General features: G+C 43.7%; 2 protein-coding genes across 7 annotated transcripts in view; one reads left to right on the forward strand and one right to left on the reverse strand.

The window, feature by feature from the left end:
* Positions 1–16829, forward strand: part of IGF2BP2 (insulin like growth factor 2 mRNA binding protein 2) — a 60041-nt gene extending 43212 nt beyond the window's left edge. The window contains exons 7-16 of one of the 2 annotated variants that reach the window (XM_081192635.1): positions 3079–3213; positions 5098–5220; positions 5836–5971; positions 6229–6357; positions 8392–8460; positions 11377–11493; positions 12942–13016; positions 14095–14226; positions 14517–14630; positions 15216–16829. In XM_081192635.1, coding sequence (XP_081048761.1) covers positions 3079–3213; positions 5098–5220; positions 5836–5971; positions 6229–6357; positions 8392–8460; positions 11377–11493; positions 12942–13016; positions 14095–14226; positions 14517–14630; positions 15216–15311 — 1126 coding nt within the window. In that variant the 3' untranslated portion in view covers positions 15312–16829. The remainder of the gene's footprint in view (positions 1–3078; positions 3214–5097; positions 5221–5835; positions 5972–6228; positions 6358–8391; positions 8461–11376; positions 11494–12941; positions 13017–14094; positions 14227–14516; positions 14631–15215) is intronic. The other variant, XM_081192636.1, reaches the window with a different exon arrangement.
* A 2254-nt stretch (positions 16830–19083) lies between these two features.
* The window catches only part of SENP2 (SUMO specific peptidase 2), a 31885-nt gene continuing 27703 nt past the window's right edge, over positions 19084–23265 (reverse strand). For all 5 annotated transcript variants that reach the window (XM_081192645.1, XM_081192646.1, XM_081192647.1 and 2 more), the window contains 5 exons: positions 21748–21951; positions 21564–21643; positions 21026–21110; positions 20293–20388; positions 19084–19900 (listed from right to left, as the gene is read on the reverse strand). In XM_081192645.1, coding sequence (XP_081048771.1) covers positions 19838–19900; positions 20293–20388; positions 21026–21110; positions 21564–21643; positions 21748–21951 — 528 coding nt within the window. In that variant the 3' untranslated portion in view covers positions 19084–19837. The remainder of the gene's footprint in view (positions 19901–20292; positions 20389–21025; positions 21111–21563; positions 21644–21747; positions 21952–23265) is intronic.

The raw sequence follows: 23265 nt of genomic DNA on the forward strand, positions 1-23265 counted from the left end.
ACATTTGTCATTTTTAGTCAGCAGTGTTAAGCTCCCACACTACTTTTCTTTTGCCACACTGTAAACAAGGATGCCACAGGATAATGGCAGTGACTAGCAGGTCTGCTTAACCCAGCGATGGAGAACCTTTAGCCCTCCAGATGTTGCTGGACTGTCTCTCCCATCATCCCTGACCATCGGCCATGTTGTCTGTAGCTGATGGGAGTTGGAGTTCAACGATATCTGGAGGGCTACAAGTTCCCCAAACCTTATTGAATCCTTCTAAGTTCCTCATCCCAGAGCCACCACCCACCCCAATATTGGGATGCTATGGCTTCTTTACATGTGTGATGTTCTCCTGCATTGCGCCCCAGACGAAGGCCAGCACAAAGGAAACCGGTGCCATGTGAAGGTTAAATGACTCATTGTGGCAGCTGCTTCTCGCAATACAAGACGTTTTGTGTGCAGTGCCACATAGATTGGGCTGATCTTTTTGATTTAATTTTACTTATTTATTGGGTGGGCGAGCCTCATAGTGGCATGGAGAAAAATTGCCTGGTCTCCAGGATGAGCTGCTACCCACAGACAGCTTGTCTTGCCCACAGGAAGCCATTTACAACAGCCTCCACATAGTGACTGTTTCATGTGCACCAGCCTTCAAAGATGCCTTACAAGATATTGCATTGTTTTCCATTTCTGCAAGGTCACTCACAATCTGAATCGAAATGCTAGCTTGGTTTTTAAATGCATGCAAATTGTGCTAATGTCAAAAGGCCAATGAATTATGTATTTTCAAATACATTCTTTGAGTCTGTTTATACATACGATTCTGGGAGCATAAAGGGCCATTTCTGTACCGGCAGTCTAGCTGGTGTGGGGTAGAAGCACTTTGGGGACGTTGTCTGTGGTCTCCCTGACTCTCACCATGATGGTGACTCATGAAACAGCACTCTCACGTGGGTGGGGGTGATGATGCAGCTTGTGCAGTCCTGTGCGTGAATCGAGCATGAAGGTGCTGTGGCCCTCCAGATGTTCTGGGACTACAACTGTCATCATCCCTGACCATTGGCCATGTTGGCTGGGGCTGGTGGGAACTTGAGTCCAACAACTGAAGGAGGGCCACAGTTTCTTCATACCTTATGTAAATGATTATACCAGTTTTGCTTGCAGCAGGGGCAGATCATTTTTTAGCTCCTGTATTAGGGTATGTTTGAGTATATCCATGCATGCATATACAGTGGTACCTCGGGTTACATACACTTCAGTTTACATACGCTTCAGGTTACAGACTCTGCTAACCCAGAAATAGTACCTCGGGTTAAGAACTTTGCTTCAGGATAAGAACAGAAATCGTGCGGTGGCGGCAGGAGGCCCCATTAGCTAAAGTGGTACCTCAGGTTAAGAACAGTTTCAGGTTAAGAACAGACCTCTGGAATGTATTAAGTTCTTAACCCAAGGTACCACTGTATATTCATGCACTTTGCTTCATTTCAATTTGGTTCCATCCAGAATCCATTTTCAAGAGGTTAGATAGGTGAGTAATCCTCTATCGAGAACTCAGTCATTCCTGGGAATCTCCCTTTGTGGGTTCCAGAGCATTGTTTCTCTGTAAGAAAGGGAGATGTACTGAGCAAGAAATCTAAACTTCTGCAGCAAAGCTAATCATTCTTGCTTCTAACATATAATTGTATTAATATTTAAGATAATACTTTTTTGAGGAAGCACATGATATGTTTACTGCTTTGTAGCCTTTCAACATCATCTAATGTGTCCAGGAAGATCTCATAATTCAGAAAACAGTGATTTGCATGGCAGCCAAACCAGAGAAGCATTTAGCTGTGATTTTCTTTCACTCAATTTTTTATCCTCACAACAACCGGTGAAAATAAAAAAAATCCTTCCAGTAGCACCTTAAAGACCAACTAAGTTAGTTCTTGGTATGAGCTTTCGTGTGCATGCACACTTCTTCAGATACCTGAAGAAGATATTCTTCAGATACGTATCTGAAGAAGTGTGCATGCACACGAAAGCTCATACCAAGAACTAACTTAGTTGGTCTTTAAGGTGCTACTGGAATGAATTTTTTTATTTTGACTATGGCAGACCAACACGGCTACCTATCTGCAACAACAACCGGTGAGTTGGGTTAGTCTGAGAGTGAATGGCCCAGGGTCACTCAATGAGCTTCATTTCTTAATGGAGATTTGAACCTACGTCTCGCCAATCATGGTTTGACATTCTAACCACTACATCACTCTTCTACACTTTGGTGTCTTGGTCTCTCACATGTTCAAGCTCACATAATCTCATCTCCTTCCTTGACTTCTTGGGTTTGCAAGAAGTGCAAAATTGTGGTTTCTGCTTGCCCTGAAACAGAATTGGAAACCATGGTTTGAAACTGGTTTTTGTGTCATTGCATGGCAAGTGTATACCTTAATCTGCTGATGTAATAGCAAACAATGGTTTGCTATGAACGTGGCAGTCAGGAAGGGCATCATAGCATGAGAGGAATGAGCACACGAGCTAGAAGCTTGCTCATGTAATGCTGAACCATGTATAAATGTGCACCCTAAATCTTAATGCTTTTCTTGCATTATCCTTTACAGTGGTGCCCCGCAAGATGAATGCCTCGCAAGACGGAAAACTCGCTAGACGAAAGAGTTTTCCGTTTCGGAGGTGCTTCACAAAACGAATTTCCTATGGGCTTGCTTCGCAAGACGACAATGTCTTGCGAGTTCCTGATGGTTTTTTTCCCTCCCCCCCCTTTTTCTAAGCCGCTAAGCCGCGTATCAGCTGATCCGATCAGCAGATAAGCCGCTAATAGCGCTAATCCGCTAATCCTTCAGTGGGCTTGCTTCGCAAGACGAAAAAACTGCTAGACGAAGAGAATCACAGAACGGATTCTTTTCATCTTGCGAGGCACCACTGTATTTATGTTCAATGCTTGCTTGAAGATGGGTTCTTTGCTGGTGGTTAATCATGTCAAATAGCCTTGTACATTGTTACATGCAGTTCCTTTGCTGGTTTGTTAGGGTGCCAGCTTCAGGCACCTTCCTCTGACCCCTAGCAGATTTCTTTGTATGGGCTCTGTTGCTGCAGGGTAGATATTCATCGGAAGGAAAACGCTGGTGCCGCAGAGAAGCCAATCACCATTCACGCCACCCCAGAGGGGTGTTCAGAAGCATGTCGCATGATACTTGATATTATGCAGAAGGAGGCTGAAGAAACAAAATCGTAAGTATCACTGGCATTGATAGGGAAAGCACGAAACAGAACCTTTAGCACCTCAAATAGCAAGTCTTGCATGCATGTAACATTGTTCATCGAAGGTTCATACCACACAAATTCGCCTTTTAGAGCATACACAATGCCTTTTGCCTTTTCCACTTCTACAGTCTAACTTCTACAGGCTGGAATCTCAATCAGCTAGAGGGAGAAGACAAAGAAATACCATCTCGAATTGACCCACAAGGAGTAGCGATTCTGTATAGTCTATAAGCCTTAATTAATATATGTTTGGGAATTAATACATTGCATTTTTATTGATTAAATAAGCATTTCTACCCTACCATAAGCAGATGCTCCTCATGCCCTGAGAATTAGCTTGAATTTTCTCTACAGGGCTATGACTCAGTGTCAGAACATATGTTTTGCATGAACGAAGGTTCTGGGTTTAATCTACAGCCATAGGAGCCAACTCCTAGGTGCTGAGGTCCCTTCACCTCCCCCAATAAAATATTTGAGGGGGCTGCCCCCTGCAGTTGACAGCCATTGTCATTCAAATGGTGTGTGTGCCGTGTCTCATGATCTGTTTTGTGGGGTGGGGCTGCCCCCACCCCAATATTTTATTCAAGTTGGCTCCCTTGTCTCCGACATCTCCAGCTAAAGGATTTTTGACTGTGGCATGACCAGTATAAGATTCTGGAAAGCATCTACCAATCAGGATGCACAGTAATGGGCTTTGGGATCAGGTTGCAGCTCAGTGGCTGAGCATTTGCTATGCTTTCAGGAGGTCCCAGATTCAACCCCCAACATCTCTAGGTAGGGCTTGGAGAAACTCCAGTGGTCTGACTTGCTCTAAGGCAGTGGTTATGTTACATTAGGTGGAGTAATGGACTCTGTTTAAAGCACCTCATATGAAATATATGTAAATACATATGCCTGCACTCAGGCACACATACTAATTTGGTCCAGTGGTGAAGGCCTTAACCCCATTGCTAGCTGAAAAGACTCCTTTGTGTTTTTTAACACACATCCCTCCCTTTTCATGGAATGGATGAGGTCTTGCTGGATCATGGAACTCCTGGTTATGTAAAGCTTGCAGCCAGTGTTTCATTCTACGGCAACTAAATAAATAAAGCCACCATTGGCGTATGTCACCTCCTCTCCCCACCTTCTTTTTTGACCATTTCTAATTTTAGCACACTGGTTTCATTGTAGACATTTGAGAAGTCATACATCTTTTCACATCCTGCATTGCTAGGCCTGATGGACTGATTTGGCCCATGTTAATAGGTGGCTGGAACCCTTTGAGTGATGGATCAGGACACTTATATGCTTTGTGGTCAAAAGCAGGCTATAGGAAGCAGCTATGTAGCTAGGCTTGCTTGGCAGCAGGGTCCCAAATGCAATAGTTGCAAGGGTGGTAATGGCTTGGGTGTGGGGTTTATGAAGTCTGCTATGCAGATCACATCTATGTCATTGAAATGCAACTAAAACAATTGTTGCCTTCTGTACGTGTCATTACCGTGAACCCTGAAAAAATGCGGTGAGGAGAGAAATTTAAATACTGCTCTTTCACAGTTTAGCTTCTTTTGTACCTGGAAAAACAACGTGTGTGGCCAAGTATTTATGAAGCCCACTGGTTTTACTAGGGCGTTGTAAAAGGCTGCAGATAATCATGGTTATCCTGTACAATGCTGGGGGGGCGGTGTGTGTTGGGAAATGTACCATGGTCTTCTCAAAGCAGCAACAGTGAAGACTTTGGAGCTGCATCTCTCTGTATTGCTGAAGAGCCCTGTAAAGTCCAGCTAGGGAACCTACTTCAGAAAGGAGGACGGGGGGGGGGGGGAGACTAATGTCAGAAAAATGATTTAATGTTTTTTTCACATCTTTCAGAGCTGAAGAGATTCCCTTGAAAATCTTAGCACACAATAGCCTAGTTGGGAGATTGATTGGCAAAGAAGGACGAAACTTGAAGAAAATTGAGCAGGACACGGGGACCAAGATCACCATTTCTCCGTAAGTACCACTGACCAGGTAGGCGGTCAAATTACACTTCTCAATTAGAACAAGGAGAAATTTACAGTATGTACCTGAGCACAACCCCTTCACCCCAAATATTGGGTGGCATCCAGTAACCTGCCTCTCTTTGTAACATAGAGCATGAGTAGCCAAAGTGTGGCCCTCCAGATGTCTTTGAACAGCAAACCCCCATCACTCCTGACTATTGACCATGCTGACTAGGACTGATGGGAGGTCAAGTCCATTAACACCTGGAAGGTACCTGGTTGGCTAACCTGGCCTTTTAGCAGTTGGGGAAAATCCACCATCGATACCATATACCTGGGTGTCTCTGTGTGTGGAATACTTCCTAATTTGTGGATGTTCCAGCTAATCCATCTGACAGAGTCGGGTGGCGGGATTGTCCTCTTGGCTGTTCAAAGTGAAAAACAAGAGGCTCTTGCACCCATCTGCGCTCAACCTAAATAACTTGTCTTCTTGATCTGGGTTGTTCTCACCAATAGATTTAACTTTCTGGATTTGCTTTATAAAGATGATTATTGCCTAGCCTGTACTGTCAACCACAGGGCACATTACAAATCCCAGGACATTTGTTCTTCTCCGATTGTCCAGTTTGCAGGATTTAACCATTTATAACCCCGAGAGGACCATCACCGTGAAGGGTAGCATTGAGGCCTGCTCCAATGCTGAGGTGGAGATCATGAACAAGCTTCGGGAAGCCTATGAAAATGACATTGTAGCAGTCAATGTAAGCTCTTGATCCTGCCCTATTTGCGTGTGTGCTTGCTGTGTGAGAATCCGGTGGTCCTGGGGTAAGAGTCCGATAGTCACCATGGGGGCAAGTAAAGATGGAGGTTTGTGGATGCCTTGCCCACCCGAAAGAAAATGCCAGACACCTTCAGGTCTTACTTCACTGGATGAAAGTTAGGTGGCCCAAACATAGTTTCCCCAGCCCTCCCTCAGGTTGCTTTGTTGTTTCTCATTTCCCCTTGTGTTTCTTTCTAGCAACAAGCCAATCTGATCCCTGGACTTAACCTCAATGCATTGGGCATCTTCTCGACAGGCTTATCCATGCTCCCCTCTGGAGCTGGAGCCCGCAGGCCTGCTGTCACTGCCCCATACAACCCTTTTGCTGTAAGTAGCTGGTGCATCCTCTAACCTGTTATGTACGTGCCTCTGCAAATGTACTCTGTGGTGTTGTCCTGCTGCCCTCTAGAGGCAAGGAGGAGACACAACTACCAGTTCCTGCAAGCAGATCTTTGCTTCAAGTGTACTGTTTTGGAGTGTGCCCTGCTACGCAGTTTGGGGGAAGCCGGCAGGTGCAATTGCTGGGGCATGGAAGTGAGGTCTTTGGTGATGACAGTATTGGAGACTCATCCCTGTGGGCTTTTAAGAAAGCTGGGGTCTCCTTAAATCCTAGGGCAACTTTCAGACAACATCGGCGTCCATTTTGTTTACCCGGTTGGCTGACTTTGCTTACCCTGTTCAGAAAATAAGGACCTTTGGGGGGGGGTTATTGTGAGTGTGCCCACAAAGCCCACACATTTGGCCACAGAAACAGGGTGCTGCGTGATGTCACCCTCTTCCTCATGGTGATAGCTCACCTCTACCCTTCAGTGGTGAGCTAACTTGGAAACAAGCTGCAGAAGGTATTCTGCATATCTTTGGGAAACAGGGCTGTCCCTATCTGATTATGTGTAATCCCATGCAGAACAGCATGGATTTTTTTTGTTCCGCAGTGGCAGCACTCATGTGCAAAGTACACCATACCTAGCTAAACCTTGTATTGGGCTTTTAAATATATATAGGGGGTGTCCCACAGCTCGATGGTAGAGCACATGCTTTACAGGTGCAAGGTCCCAAGTTCAGTCTTTGGCATCTCCAATGAAAAAGAAGGATCTGCAGATAGAGAGAGGTCTTGGAGAGATGCTGCCAGCCAGAGTACACACTACTGTGCTAGATGGGCCAAGTGTGTGATTCAGTGCATGGCTGTTTTACACAAACGCACACACACATTATATATATAATTTTAAAATATTTTAATACCACAGTTCATCAAAATCAATGAAATCATAAAAGCAACAGTAAATTAAAAAAAAAAACCCGTGCAATAGAGGGGGAAGCTTAGCAGTGTGGTAATAGATAGCAATAGCTGCCAGCAGATCATAACAGTTAGCAAAAGCAATCTGAAATGTAAAATAAAATTGATAGTAGGGAGGTTCATTCTTGCATTTTCTTGACCCACTTCCAATCCCCCTTGAACTGCCGCCTCAGTTTCCTGGACCTCCTGGAAGCTCAAGCTGCCTCTGAAGGTTTTACTTTTTAAAAATAAACGTATTTATTTATTTAAAATACTTTGACACACACACACCCTTATGATGTGATACCAGGATGGGAAACAAGAGTAAGAATAATAAACCAGCAACTACCATCCCCACAAAAAGAAATAAAAGGATCAGATAAGGGTGTGTTTTTTTAGTTTTTTAAAAGATGTATATACACTATCCCTAGATAGTCCTCCATGTATGTAGAAGCATATTTTTTTTTAGCGAGACTGGGTGGGCCAATTTTGCTCCTAAACTGATAGGCACACAGACACCCCCCACCCCATGGAAACAAGTGGGACCTGGAACAAAACATCTGCTCACCTACTAATAGGAATGCTCATGGTCAGGCTTTCACCAGCCATTCCAATCCCCAATGGCCCCGTTTTTTTAGATTTCTGGCTGACATATAACATTCTGTGAAGGCCCAGCATGCTCAGTCCTCATTTGGCTGTGTTTTGCCCCCTTAGGTTTTGTGTTCAAAAAGGACGTTTTTGTACTGCTCTAAACCTCAAGGTTCCTTCCCATGCTTGCTGACTCCTCCCTCTAGTTTCTCTGTGGCTCGGTTTTTGGCTACAATCCTGTCAACACTCGCTACCTGAGCTCACAATCAGAAAGGGGGATGATACTGTTCCATGTCAACTTGGACACAATCTTTACAGTGGAGGCAGTCCGTGAATTGAGCTGAGAATCATCCACGTCACACTGGAAAGGGATTGGTGATGTCAGCGTCAAGGGGGCCTTGCAGAAGTGCCGGTTACAGACACCCACCCCCACGCCTAGGACATGTGGCCCTCTGCCTCCAGCCCCTCCCCACTGACTGTCACTTTCTTTCCTGCCGTAGAGCCACGCGGCATACCTCTCGGGCCTCTACGGAGCCTCGCCGACTGGCGCATACCCGCATCAGCACTCTGTAAGTGCATTGCCCTGCTCTTCCTGGATGCTGGCCTTCCGTGCACCTTGCTTTGCAGCACGCCCTGTCTTCTCGCTTAGGAGGCTTTTAAGTGGTTCTGTTCCGGAGCAGTTTTTCTGTATGTTTCTGCCCACTCTGTTGCACTGGTGACAGTAACGCACAGCAAAGCCACAGAGGAGCTTCTACACTGCCCTGCTTCTTACCTTGTACAGTGGTACCTCGGGTTACATACGCTTCAGGTTACATACGCTTTAGGTTAGACTCCGCTAACCCAGAAATAGTACCTCGGGTTAAGAACTTTGCGTCAGGATGAGAACAGAAATCGCACGATGGCGGCGCAGCAGGCCCCATTAGCTAAAGTAGTTCTTCAGGTTAAGAACAGTTTCAGGTTAAGAACGGACCTCCGGAACAAATTAAGTACATAACCAGAGATACCACTGTAGTCACAGGGAGCCAGGTGCCAATTCCCCCTCCATTACCTTCTTCACACATGTTTTTACTAGAGTGTTGCCACTTACACTTTGCAACTTGCAAAGCTGCCTTACACTGTCAGACTATTGGACTGCCTTTGCCCAGTACTGTCTGACTGGCAGTGTCTCAGCAGGGGTTTTCCAAACTGTCCTGCCTGCGATCTTCTTAACTGTAGATGCAAGGGATTGGATCTGGGAGCGTCTGAATAGAAAGCATGTACTCTACAATTAAGCTGTGACCCATTCCAAAAAGCAGGACGACACCTTCATGGATACGGGCTTTGTCGTTCCATAGCTCTGCAGTGAATAGATCTTTGTGCCACGAGCACCTTCGCCTAATGTTATGGAGCCATTAAAGGTTACAGCCCCAATCCATCAAAAGGTGGCAATGCTAATAAGCCTTAGCCTTGCTTGCTTTGTTCCATATGCTAGATTTTCCTATCCTAGGAGACGATATCAAAACAATCCTTGGCAATATTCATCCATGAACCCTACAGTGCCTGGTTCTTCCCTTTCTGCTCTACTCTTGTGCTTTCTTGGGCAGCTTGCATTCTCTTTCTGATGGTGCTGTGCCAGGGGCCTTTCACCCTAGAAAGGTGAGGCAGTGGGGGTATTGCTCACACAAACAAAAAAATGTGTCTGGGGTTAGGAAGCCAAGCCTACTAGCACTCTGCATTCTTCATTCCATCAAATTGTAGAGCAGTAAGCTTGGAGGGGCAAGAAAGGTAAATGAAGTATGATCCTGATGGAGATGCTTATTAGCATACCTGGATTAATTTTAGCCTCCCGCCTAAAGTGGATGCTTTGATATTTTGGAGGGCAGCATTCCACTTCTTTTCTAACATGATTCAGGTAACAGGATTTGGATAAACCCATTCTGAATCTCAGGGAGAAAGCAATCAGTACTAATTCTCTGCAATAAGTCACCTCCTTTTTCTTTTTTCTATTCCTATGTCTTTCTTTTTTTAAAACGAAGTTTGGGTCTCTCCCCACTTCTTGGCCTGAAAACAGGTTTAGCCATTTATTCCTGCGAGCGAGTCTTCGCTGGCTGCCCCATCCTGGGCATGCACTTCTGTGTGTGTAGATAGAATAAGAAGTGGTCCTTGCACATACATAAAGAAAGCAGCAAAATGCACAAATGTGTGCAATCAACCAGTCCCTATAACTTCCCTGCTTTCTTCTATTGTTTCCAAAAGAATGTCATATGTGACTGTTTCACAGTCTCCATGCTGTGGAAGGTTTGGAACTGAGAAGGCAAGGGGACATGTCAGTTGAATGGAACCTAAGTTGTAAGCTAGCACAATATACAAGACTGTAGAATAGCTTTTAAAGTTTATACAGCATGAAACTGATTTACAGTTTCCTTGCATTTTGATTCATGAGGAATTTGTAAAGAGTGCTTGAATTTTTGAAATAATTTCAACCTCTAAATGCCTACTTTAAGGTACTGTTTTTACTTTTTTTAAAATGTCAGAAAGGAGAAGAAAAACTGATTCCTCTTCAGGCTTTGTGGCCTGCAGAGGGTACTTACTTGGTTGTAGCCTGGGAGGATCTTAGTTGAAATTCCAGTTGAATCATTGTTCTGTAGCTGCCTACAGCATTGGCGTAAAGTCATGTTTTGTGACTTCGTGCCAAGAGATAATTCAGTACACATTAATTAAGCACATTCTGGCAAAACAAGTACTGGTACTTAGATAAGAAAATACTTAACTAAATTTCCCTAGTCCAGGAATCCCCTTAGACATAAAGCATCGTCTCATTCAGATAGGCAACCTGTGTTGGTTCTTGGCTCGCAGATGCCTTGTTACTGAGACTCAAGTGGAAATAGAAAGCAATAGTTTTATTTCTTTTTGTACCATTACAGTATATATCAACAATCAAAGGGGTACGACACCCTTGTATGTTGAAAGAGGGGCAGTCGATTGAGAGAAGATACGACAACACCACACCATGACCATCGTTTTGGCTGGATTTCGCTGGCTTTGCCAAAACTCTTTGTCATAGCAGCAACACACACACACTTAATACTCCCATCATTTGCTTTGACCAGATTGCTCTCCCTGGTTTGTTTGCCCCACTGAACTTGATGAGACCTGCTCCTCAGTAGGCGTGTATAGGTTTGCACTGTAAATCCAGTAGATTTCAGTAGGTCTTCAGTTGTCTGAATAGTTTGATTTGCATGGTGCTCACTGTATTTAACTCCCAGTCCCTGGTGATAGCTCTCTGCTTTAACTCTTCCTTGCATTCTCCTTTCCTCCTTCCGTCTGAGATTTCCTTGAGGAGTGCTTGTCATTTCACTGCTGGGGTGGATTTTGCCTGTCGTCTGGCATGAGCCAGGGCTTGCTTGCTTCCTTGCTTGCTGCTCCCCACCTTGGGAAAGCGATACAGGTGGGAAAGCTTCATTTTTCTTCCCAATATGCATTTCATGTCCCTTTGCTGTCCACAGTTGCCAGAGCAAGAGGTGGTGAACTTGTTCATCCCAACACAGGCAGTGGGTGCAATTATCGGGAAGAAGGGCCAACACATTAAGCAGCTGGCAAGATTTGCAGGTGCCTCAATCAAGGTAAGAAGCCCACCCACCCCTTGCCCTTTCCTGCATTGCCTCTTTTTGTGTGGTCACTCCAGCTCAGAAGCCAAGTGCTACAGAACTCTGCCTGCCTCCAGCTCTGATTTCTTAAATCCATGGCCAATACTGCCAGGAGCAGTTGTGCGTGAAGACCTTCCTGCGACACAAGCGCTGCCATTAAGTGTTCTACCACCTCTCCATCAGTTTTTCTTAACTGCATTCATATTCCATTCTTCCTCCAAAGAATTCATTATAGCATTCCAAAAATCTGGTTGAAACAAATTGCCATCAGCAACTGGGGTGTCTGCAAACAAAAGAAGCCCCATTGGATAAGGAGAGAGAGAATATGCATCAACAGGAGAGGCGCCCTGCCGCATATCTTGGCTATGGACAGCTCCTCAGAAACCAGTTATCGGTTTAGAAAAGACAGCTGGCTGCACACCCAGGACAGCTGATATATTTGGGAAATGACTCATTAGTGGAGACTGACTCGTTACTCTTGGGGCTTGCTGATGATTGAGTGGGCCTGACCAGCCCTGCATGACACGAGCAAGTAAAGTTTGGGTTATACATAGCCAATTGGGGAAAGCTCATATGAATCATTGCCTATTGGGGCTTGTATTTTTAGGAGGCAGCCTGTGATATACCCAAACTACTGCACAAACTATCTGGGTATACACTAGGCTCTAACACTACTCCTTGTTTCTATACTATCAGAGGCTGCCTCTCATGTATGTTTCAGGTTTTGGACATGGAAGTGCTCCTGCAGCTCATTCCTGATACTAGCACTGAGCCAAAGCGGGGTGTGTGCGTGTAATATGCAACCTTTTACACTATTCATAGTGGTGTTGTGTCCCACTTCCCCGTTCCAGTGGTTTCTTGGGTTATGTGCAAGCAGTGGTAAAGCATCTGCTATGATGGGGGGAGACGTGTAGGTTGTGCAGTGGTTCATTTTCTCCTCTTTTTTTAAAGTGCAGACTACTACTTGAAGGGGCACCTGGCAACACAATCTGCAGCATGCCTCCCCATTGCCTGCTGTAATACTTGCCAAGCGAGGGGAGGAGTCGTGCTGCAGAGAGAGAAATGCAATTTTTCAACAGAAGTGTCAACAACTCTGGCACTGAAACTCTCCTACCAAAAATCAAACCCTGCTCAAAATGTGGTGCAGCATTACCTTTAAGCTAGGTGCTTTCAAGAACCCAGAGGTGAATGTAAACTAGTCTACCGTATCACAATAATTAAAGAGCCCAGGTAGCAAGCCTTTGGTATTGTGGAGCCTAGAGTTCATGTGCAGTATCTGTTTTTAGTCTGGAAGCTTTTTAAGTGGATCCTGTAATCTAGGGCTTGTTGCAAAACCTCTGCACCAGGGCTATTGATGGAGGGCAAAGGGCCAATGCCACTGGGACAAATTTGCTGCACTGTGCTGTGTTCTCTGTGACTTGCAGATTGCACCAGCTGAGAGTCCAGATGCCAGCGAAAGGATGGTGATCATCACTGGGCCTCCAGAAGCACAATTCAAGGTCAGTACATAGCAATCTTGTGTCATGAAGTGCAAGGCATCAGGGCCTGCTTGTGTCAGCTGCTGAAAACATGAGGGAAGCAGCTGTCCAAGAAGGCAAGAGTGGCCAACCCCAACTAAAGCAGCCTGCCAGTAGAGTTCTGCTGTTGTTGCTAACCCAAAATATGGGGAGCAGTAGAGTCATACAGCCCCAGTCTTAGCTTTCAGCATCACATACCCACACACACCTATTAATAGTCCTATTAAGTGGTAACAGAAACAGTGTTGTGTGAAAGAAACTTTGAATCCCAACTGGAGAATGCTACCTGCCCCGCTGCGTCTTAAAACTTGCAGAACTTTACAACTGTTACTTAGTGTTTTAAAAGAAAACTATTGTTTTTCCCTCCCCCTGCCCCCAAATATAGTCTGTTGACACGACAAAGTATGCGCCACCGCTCATCATTTCAGTTCAGGAGGCTACTGAAAGATTAGACTCACTTTGTGCCTCATCAGCACCCCCCTGCGAAATTCATATATGGGCAGCTCCTATAGAGTGCCAATAGATGAAGGTCCTATTGTGCTAAAGTATGCACATATTTATGCTTTGACTCTTAAGTCAGCTGTTTGAGCAGAACAGCTGCAGCCCAACAGAAGAGGACAAGACCTGGCCTTGTGCTACCATTAGAATCTAACCCTGTTATTTGTAGCGTCTAAGAGCTGCCATGCTCTTTTAAGAACACAGATCTAGGACCCAAAAGGCTATTTGATGGAGGTAGGGGTTTTAACCCTGCAATAAGGGTAGAGAAGCTGGTATTGGTCTGTCCTGGTTTCTAGGGCTGGATTTTAGGTGCAGCAGGGCAGGACTGTTCGTGTCGTTGTAGCTACATTCATTTTGGCACACCATCTGGGAGAATAGCAGGCAAGAGGACATGGTCCTGATAGGACAAGTGGTTTGAGACTTTTCACGTAGCTCCTAGTCAGGAACTTTGTTCCTTGGAAAGAGAGAGTGAGTTCTTTTAGAGTACACATTACCTTTATAACCACAGATTATAGACTCTGGGAAATTTAGCAGCTGGTCTTTTTTATTTTCTTGATCCCAGGCCCAAGGACGAATATTTGGGAAACTGAAAGAAGAAAACTTTTTCAATCCGAAAGAAGAAGTGAAGCTTGAAGCCCACATTAAGGTGCCTTCCTCCACAGCAGGTCGTGTGATAGGAAAAGGTGGCAAAACGGTATGTAGGGCTGCTGCTACCAGGGTCAAGGGAGGTAGAAAAATCTGTGGGGTTGCAACCATCCAACAGCTTGACCTCACCCCCCAAATGAGCACTGCTCTATTGGATGCCAAGCGACGAGTCTTGTTACTTAAAAGCAAAATGAGAGGTGATGCTTATTAGATTTGCTTGCTTGAGTAGATACACAGGGCAGGAGTGGCACGAACATCTAATCACGTTTGCTCCGCCTACTGATTATGCCATTAACATTTTCACAGTTCCAATCAGATTTTTTTTCTGTGCTGTTGCAGGTGAATGAACTACAGAACTTAACTAGTGCAGAAGTAATTGTACCCCGTGACCAAACACCTGATGAAAATGAGGAAGTCGTCGTCAAAATCATTGGTCACTTCTTTGCCAGTCAGGTGCAGTATTTTATAATGGCTTATTCAACAATAGGATAGTTATGAAAATGTTAACAAGTTAATGAAATGACAGCCTTGAAGTTATGGAAATGTGTAGTCAATGTGCATGTACATGTCATTGATTTACATTCATAGTTGTTAAGGGACAAATATAGCACATGGGTCCTAAAATGGGGAAACTAATTCTCTGGTACTTAACAAGTATAATGCAGAAACTACTTAGCAGCTTTTGAAGGAAAAACAACAAGTGCTTCTTCCAGCTTTGAAAGCGCTCTATATTATACGCAACACTTTTCAGAGTTGCTGCCTGAAAGCATGTTTGTCTCAGGCTGGCTGAATATAGAGAATACAACTGCTACTGAAATAATTTCATCTAAGCTGACCTTAGCAGGGCTTTCACATAAGTCACAGTTGTTTGTTAGCTCAGCTGAAGATAGTGGAATACTTACCACGGGTACCACCAAGGACCCTCACCTGGGTCTTTCGTTTTGGGGAGATGGCTCGCTGCATTTCCTGACCACTAGCTATAGCGAGATTGCCTGTTCTTTTTCTATTAATAATAATTGTTCTTTTCTCCCCACGTAGACTGCACAGCGCAAGATCAGGGAAATTGTCCAGCAGGTGAAACAGCAGGAACAGAAACACCCTCAGGGAGCCCCTGCCTCGCAGCGCAGCAAATGAGGCTCCAAGGCTAGCCAATAACAACCACCGATGAATGTAGCCCTTCCAACACCTGACAGAATAACCAGACCAGGGAGCAAACCAAAGACTATCTGGAGGCATTGGAGTCTGCCCAGGAAGCTGGGGCTCTGCAGAGGACTTTCAGTACACAGGGAGTGGGAGGGGGTTGGGCTTCAGCCAGCAGGGAACTGCTTCCCTCACACCACAGCCCACATGGAGTCTGTCTAACAGTAAAACGCTATCCCTTTAGTTGGACTAACATAGGCAAAAATTTTTGCAGACAAACCCATTCAGAATAATTTCTGTACATGTGTGTACATACTAGGAAAGCATTTTTCCCCCACACAGTGCATGGGCTGCTGTACAGGACAGCATTAATATATTTTAGAATTAATATAGCTAACTAAACTAACTCCAGTCTTTAATTTCTTTTTTTAAACAGTCGCATTTTGTTTTTAGAAAAAGCAGGCTTTTCTAGATGAAAAAGGAAAGAAGCTTAGTCCATTTTGAATTTCTATCAGAAAGTAGCATGGAGGACTTTGGAATTCGACTTAAATTTTGCTCTGGTAATCCAAAGTGAACAACATTTAGAAGGACTTTAGGAAGATCAATGGCAGCTCCATGCCATATTGGGTTGCTGCCTGTATGTGCCAACGGAAGGGATACCGTCTCGTTAGCAGAGGAATCTCTATGCATTTCTTTTCTCCAGCTCATATGATCTTCTCTTTGCTTCATAGATCTCAAACTGGTTTTTGCATACACTCTCTCCTTTTGTACCACCAGACAATGCAGTGCTCCAAGTAAACACATCATAGATGCAAAAAGAACCACCCAGCCACAACTTCCACTTTGCTTATCAAAATGCCAAGCTTCAGTTATACCTAGGCTTCCTAAAAGGGGTGGAGGGGAACCTTCACCCAGCTTGCAGGAAAACAGAGCACACTTGGTACATTTTGCATGGAGGATGCTGCCACCAATACTTTGGGAAGTGGGTTTTTTAAATGGGATTGACAAGATGGTGTTGGCCCAGGGCATGAAAATTGCAACTTTTTTTTCAAAAAAAAAGAAAAGAAAACAAACTACCTCAGGTGTTTTCATACCTCAGCACCTTGCTCTTGTGTGTCCCTTTTTGAGATTTTGTATGCCTTGTAAAACTGAGAGTTGGAGCATTTTTTATTTTTTTAATAAAAATGAGTTGGAAATAAATTTAGGCAAAAGACAGCTGCCAGGTGGAAGAAAGCATCATTCTGCATGATGACTATTCTGTATTCTTCTTCTGCTAGATGAGAGCAAATGGCCTTGGAACATAATAATAATAATAAAGGATAGAAGTGCAAGAGACACTGGAGCAGAACTCCTGAGTTTGACAGGTTACACACACGGTTAGAGTTTTCTGTGCTAACAGATGGATGTTATACTGGTTTCTGTGAACATACCATTGTACCAACAGACTGCAATGCCAGTTTCTCTACTTCAAACAGTGTTCTGTGAAAAACAAAATATATCCAGCTAACAAGAGCCTGACCTCAGTAGTTTTATTTAACAGAAAAAGGAAAATAGGAAAGTGGGTGGTATGCTAGCACTCTCCCCTAATCTCCTTCCTCCCCGGCCTTAACGAGGGGATCCTGTGCAGTCTTGTGAGGCCAATGGGTGGAAGCAGAAACAAGGGCTGTGCTTTGTAGAAGTACCTGGGTGACTTTCAAACTCATTTGAATTGCAGTGACCCTTCAAAAGTATCATTTGAGTTAACTTGTCACTATGGACTTAGAAAATAGATTGCAATCGTTTTTCATTGGTTTTCCACATAGCGAAAACTTTTAACAAACCAGCTTAGAAGAAGAATATTAGACATACACACTCAAAAACAGGACTGGACCAGCACAAGCTAGTGGCCAAACAAACGCAACATCTTGTTTCTTACTGTGATAGAAAAGATTAACATATGCTAAAACAAGCAGTTTACAAAGAGGCTAATCTCTTACTGGATTAACCGATTATTTTTGTAGCATAATAGCTACATATTTATGTGCCAACTAACAGTAGGCAATTATGCTCTAAATATAACCTGTCCTATAGTATGAGCTCCCATATGCAGCTTCTTGCACAAAATGGGAAGCCCAACATTGGGGGGGGGGGGAGAGAAGGAAACCCTATGGAAGTGGATGGAAAAGCCCACTTGTGAAAATTTCACATGCTTTGGCTTATTGGTGGTGGTGTCAGGTTATTAAAAGAAAAAGAAAAAAAGAGTGCTTACCCCACAGCTGGTAATGCCTGTATTTTAAATGCTTGTGTGGTAGAGATCCTCTACAAGTGTACTCAGAAGGAAGCTCCTCAGAGTTTGATGGGACTTAGTCCCAGGTAAGTGTGTAAAGGGCTGACGTCTAAGGCATGGCCTCCCAGTGGTTTTAGGAGATGCAAGGATACAAAGACTGAGTAGCCTTACTGTGGTGTAAGGATTATTGGGAATGCATGCAAGTACACCGAGCACTTTAAAAGTGCTAAATAAATACTGTATTTGTAAACATAAATTCAGGCTGCAAAACTTACGTTTAAGCCACCACTAATTCAATTCTCGGCATATTTCAGGGGAGGAACCAAAGCACTTTTCACCAGACTTAACCCGGCCTGAAGTGTTGCAGCTTTCCCTTCTCTGAATTTAACTACAGACAAGTAGTGCATGGAGGCATCTGTTTAAAGGAAAGGAAGGCTTACAAATTAACAGGCCACACACCTGCATTTAGCCACTACATTCTACAATACAAGACACTCTGCCTCGTCATGCTTAGCATGTAGGTAGCTTTCATATGTTCCCATTTCACTTACGTTCCAATAATGGGCATACATTGAGAAGCCATCACCAAATCTCTTGTACACAGCAAAATAGCTGCATATGCAGTTATAAAGGACTCTAACCCAGAAGTGCACAACACTTGAAGGCTGTCCAATATAACTACAGCCAAAACTGGGCTGAGCAATTTCCAGAATGGTACTGCACAACTGCCATCTGCAAAAGTGTTAAATATAACCAGCCTCCAATAATTGGTCAAAGCACTAAATAACAGCATTATGAGTCGAGAGGGGAATTGCAGTATTGGGGGGGGGGGGAGAAAAGGTGCCTTCAAACTTGAACTAAGCACAGACCAGTTGTCCCACAATCACCTCACAATAGTCTCTTGCCCACTGCAATTTCCTTCCACTCTTCCCATTTCACAACATCAGGCATAGGCAAACTCCAGCCCTCCAGATGTTTTGGGACTACAACTCCCATCATCCCTGACCACGGGTCCTGTTAGCTAGGGATGATGGGAATTGTGGTTCCAAAACATCTGGAGGGCCGGAGTTTGCCTATGCCTGCACAACATTAAAACCCAGAATTACTTTTTCTTTCTGTACTGATTGACAAGCAGATAATGAATATAGCAAAGAAGTGGGATATTAGATTTCTTTTGGTTTTGTTTTGTTTGTGTGCTCTGTAGTCAGACCACAACTTGCTAACATTCAGCTTGCAATGCTAGTGAACACTTCCTTTTCCTCCTCACCAGAATGCAACATGTGCTTCCGCCTACTAAAGACATGCAGATACTGTAGGAAGAAAGTTAGTAGAGTTGTTTTCTCTTACCCATTAAATTATATTAAGATGGTTATGCTTATGTTTGAAAGTAAAAATATATGAATTCTACCCATTCACCTATCAACGTTATTCCTTTAACATTAGCACTACTACCTCAAAACTTTTCCAGATGAAGTACAATATCAGATGAAAAGATTCAAATTGAGATTTGCTAGATAAATATTTATTTCCATTTTTAGTTCTTCAAATATTTCAGATTCCAACACATTTCCATTTAAATATATGAATACAAATAAATAAGTCTCATACAAATCATAATCCTTTTAAAGAAAGATGAGTCCCCATTTAGGGTGTTTGCTATGGATTTGTTACAAATCAAAAGGAAATTTCTATCTTCCAAAATCACCACAAATCCAGTTTTAGAAAAAACAACAACAAAAAAGTGTTTTCCACCTTCCAATCCAAAATATCTTTGTCTGGTGGTCAGGAATATGCCACAGGTTCATACACCCACCCACCCACCCACAATTGCACACCCCTTCCTTACTCCATCTTGGAAGTGTTTCTAACCGTAGTTTGCCTAGGAGGGATGTGCTGGCAAACTGGTGAGGCTAACCTAAAAATGGAGCTGGGAACTGACATACAAGCTCATAGCATATTTCCTGATTAGAGTCAGTGCCTTGAAATTATAGTACGTAATGTACAGCCATTGGGAAGATGGCAATTTTCCATCTTCACGTCACTGAGGTTGCTCGTTTATCCAATATCGAATTTTCTTTAACAGTCTTTCACTACTCTGGTACCATTAAGCTGATTCTGCAGAATCCCTTTCTTAATCCATGTTTCAGCCCTTTGGGTGGAAATTCAGAACTAAGTACTTGGAGTTTGGAACGACACGTCTGCATACCTCCTATCTCTGAACAGAGATCAGGAAAGAGGATACTTTGAGATGGTGTCACAGCAGTCGCCGGTGAAGTATCTCCCATGCCATCCTTTTGCGGTAGTAAGGCATGTGACACTGCAAAAAGAAAAACACCTTGGAACACCCAACGCAGTCATACAAGCAAACTTCCCCTCTGTGCAGGAGTCACTGCACAAAGTCTACTACTACGTTCATGTTTATTCTCTCCCCATCACCACCCCAGATTATTTCTTTGCAATAGCTTGGTTTATCAGCTCATCATGTCATGAACAGAATATATGGGGAGCATATCCAAACAAAGGAATCAGATATGCAAAGTCCCAGATGTGCAGTTGTGCAAGATGGGACACCACTAATAAGCAGCCATTTCTCCACAGAAATAGGGGTCACGGCAGCACTAGCCATGAACAAATCACTGCCTACCTCAAGGTAGGCAAAGCAGGAGGAAAGCAACTTTAGGCTTTCCTAAAGTGTTTCAAGCCACTCACCTGTGTAAATGAAATGGGTTTATCCCTGGAGATGAAGTCTGCATATTTACAAGCAAACATTCCGCAGTCACTGCCATTCAACTGCTGTGGAATTTCCTAAGATTGAGGGAAGGGAGGAAACAGAAAAATGCAGAAATATATATATATATATAGATATGTATAGATATACAGATATTGCTTCTTTTCTGCTTTCCCCCCTCAACTGCAGAATACTGAACATTAAAGAGGCTCTGTTAGTGTCAGAGATATGTGGAACCGAACCCCCACGTATGATGTGATTGTACTGCACTATATTTCCCATTTATCTCCTACATTAGGCATGTTTGCTCTACGGAAAACTTAAGACTACAGGAAAAAGTTCCGAAAGTAGATCGACCATATCGGCACCACAGTCTTACCAAGTGAGCTATACATTCTGTGAAATCCACTCTGCTTGAAATTGTTAAACTTTTCCCAAATTAACCTAATCTAAGATAGTAAGCATTTCACGTTAGAATCCCTTCAGCATAAAATTTCATTATTTTTACCTAAGTCTTCAGTGCTTTGAGTACCCATTTAAAAAGCATTATGGAAACCCTTCAACAAGTTCAGCATTCAACACTTATGGGTGAGCACCCAACATTTGTTCATAGCTTAATAAATGATGGTTTAAGGGAGGATCAGTACACCCAAAGCAACACTTTAAAGAACATGTGCCGAGATGCACATTAGAGCCGTAAAACCACACACGCACATGTGGTTCCATACTGTAAAGTGTCCATGATGAAGGTTTTATGACCATGTTTCTCCTGGCTTTGCTTTCTTCCTGCAGAAAATGCCTGTTCAATAAAAGCATGAGATAGATCAGTCATGATTCTCCTGAAATAGAGTTTATTACTCCACAGAGTTAGCAAAATTTTGCATCACAAAGCTTTTCAATATCTGGCAGAATGAGAAGATGCTATATATCTTTAAGAGCATACTTTCACTTGATGATTTAAATTGAAAGCTTATTTTAAAAAGTTGTGAAGTAAACTAAGTAGGGAATACAGTTTTACAATAACTGTCTATTTCTAAAAATGACAGTCATATCTAAGGGGTTAAGTAAACTTCTCAATATATCTATGAGCAATTTAAGAGTTGGTGCAGTATTAAGACAGCTTGTCAGACAGTTGCTTGTGTTTGGTTATTTATTTGGCAATGCATGCCATCTCTGCAACTTCAATTAGAAGGAGTATTACACAAAAATGAGCAAACATGGGAGTAAATTGCTATTAGAAAAATTGACTTACAGCAATCTCTTACATATCACATGGCCATCTTGTCCCATTGAATCAAAATATTTGATGGTCTCTCTCCTCATGTCTATAACCTATCATCAAAATAATAGTATTAATGGAACACTCACATTTGCTACTTTCACATCTTCTCACCTTCTAAAAATGAAATAATGAGAAAAGCCAATAATGCGCTCACCGCTAACGCCCAATGTACTCTGATATGAATGGGCACTAAGATTATATCATGCTGAAACAAGTCCACTTGCTTGGTCCATCTTCTGACCGCATTATAACCATCAGAACTTAGCTTGGGGTAGAAGAAAGTATTAAACGCATACAGTACTGGAAAGCCCAGTTGTTTATTTCTCTCCATCAGAAGGTTCATATAGAAGTTAATAACCTATAAATACAAGAAACAATGAAAGGAAAGAGCAACGATTAGATGTTTATCTGCTAAAGGGGAGGGAGCTGTTATGACATCATGTGGCTAAACTGCTGGGTTGTAGAATTTGCAGTGTGTCTCCAGAACTGGTAAGAATCTGCACATTTTACCTGGGTTGCTGGTCTGATGAGGATATTTGGAAAGTAAGTCTAAGTACTTCCACTCCTGCCACATCCCCCACCTGTGGCCCCCTGTGACCCGAGCCTCCTTCTGGTGAATCATGCGAGTCTGCAAAAACCCCACAGCTCCCTCTTAGATAAGCTGAAGGCTGTTTCCGAAGCTTGCTTTGCTTCTCTTGTGTGTCAAGATTATATCAATGGTACAGACAAGGAAGAAATCAGAGCTGATGTGGACCAATGTATCTAGAATTTTTTCGATGTTGCACAACAAATAGAATCCTTTTTCTTACAAAAAGTGTCCAGAAACCAGAGCAATTACCGTATTTTTCGCTCTATAGGACGCACCGGACCATAGGACACACCTTGTTTTAGAGGGGGAGCACAAGAAAAAAAAAATCTCCCCCTCTCTGCTCAGCGCCCCTTCAGCGAAGCGGCAGGCGAAACAGAGCCCCTTCCATGTCTCCTGCCACTTCGCTGAAGGGGCGCTGCGCAAAGAGGGGGAGATTTTTTTTCTTGTTCTCCCCCTCTAAAACAAGGTGCGTTCTGTGCGTCTAGGTCGGGGAGCAGCACAAAGGTGGCTTGCCGCCTTCCCGCTGCCCCCCGAGCTTGTGGGGCTGGTGGTGGGGGGAAGTGCTGCTTTCCCCCACCGCCAGCCTCAAAGATCTCTGAAGCCCTTCGGAGCGCAGTGCGAGTTTCCACTGTGCTCCGCAGGCTTTGGGTTCCTTTTGCTGAAGCCGGGAGAGCAAGACTCTCCTGGCTTCAGCGAAAGGAACCTGAAGCCTCCGGAGCGCGGAGCAAATGCAGGCTCTTTGGCTTCAGCAAAAGGAACCTGAAGCCTCCGGAGTGCGGAGGGAGCGCTCCCTCTGCGCTTTGGAGGCTTCACGTTGCTATCGCTGAAGCCAAAGAGCCTGCATTTGCTCCATAGGATGCACACACACTTCCCCTTCATTTTTGGAGGGGGAAAAGTGCATCCTATAAAGCGAAAAATACGGCAATTAAAGAGGTTGTTTCAGAATTGAGAAGTGAACTGCAGAGGAAATAAGTACCAATTCAGAAGCACTTGTATAAACTGTGACACTAGCCGCAGGTTCTGGAGGACATTAATTTACAATGCACACAAAACCCTGCTGAATTGCCTCAAGGATCTTCAGCA

The sequence above is a fragment of the Podarcis bocagei genome (genome assembly GCF_964188305.1).
Source record: "Podarcis bocagei genome assembly, chromosome: 4".
Lineage (NCBI taxonomy): Eukaryota > Metazoa > Chordata > Lepidosauria > Squamata > Lacertidae > Podarcis > Podarcis bocagei.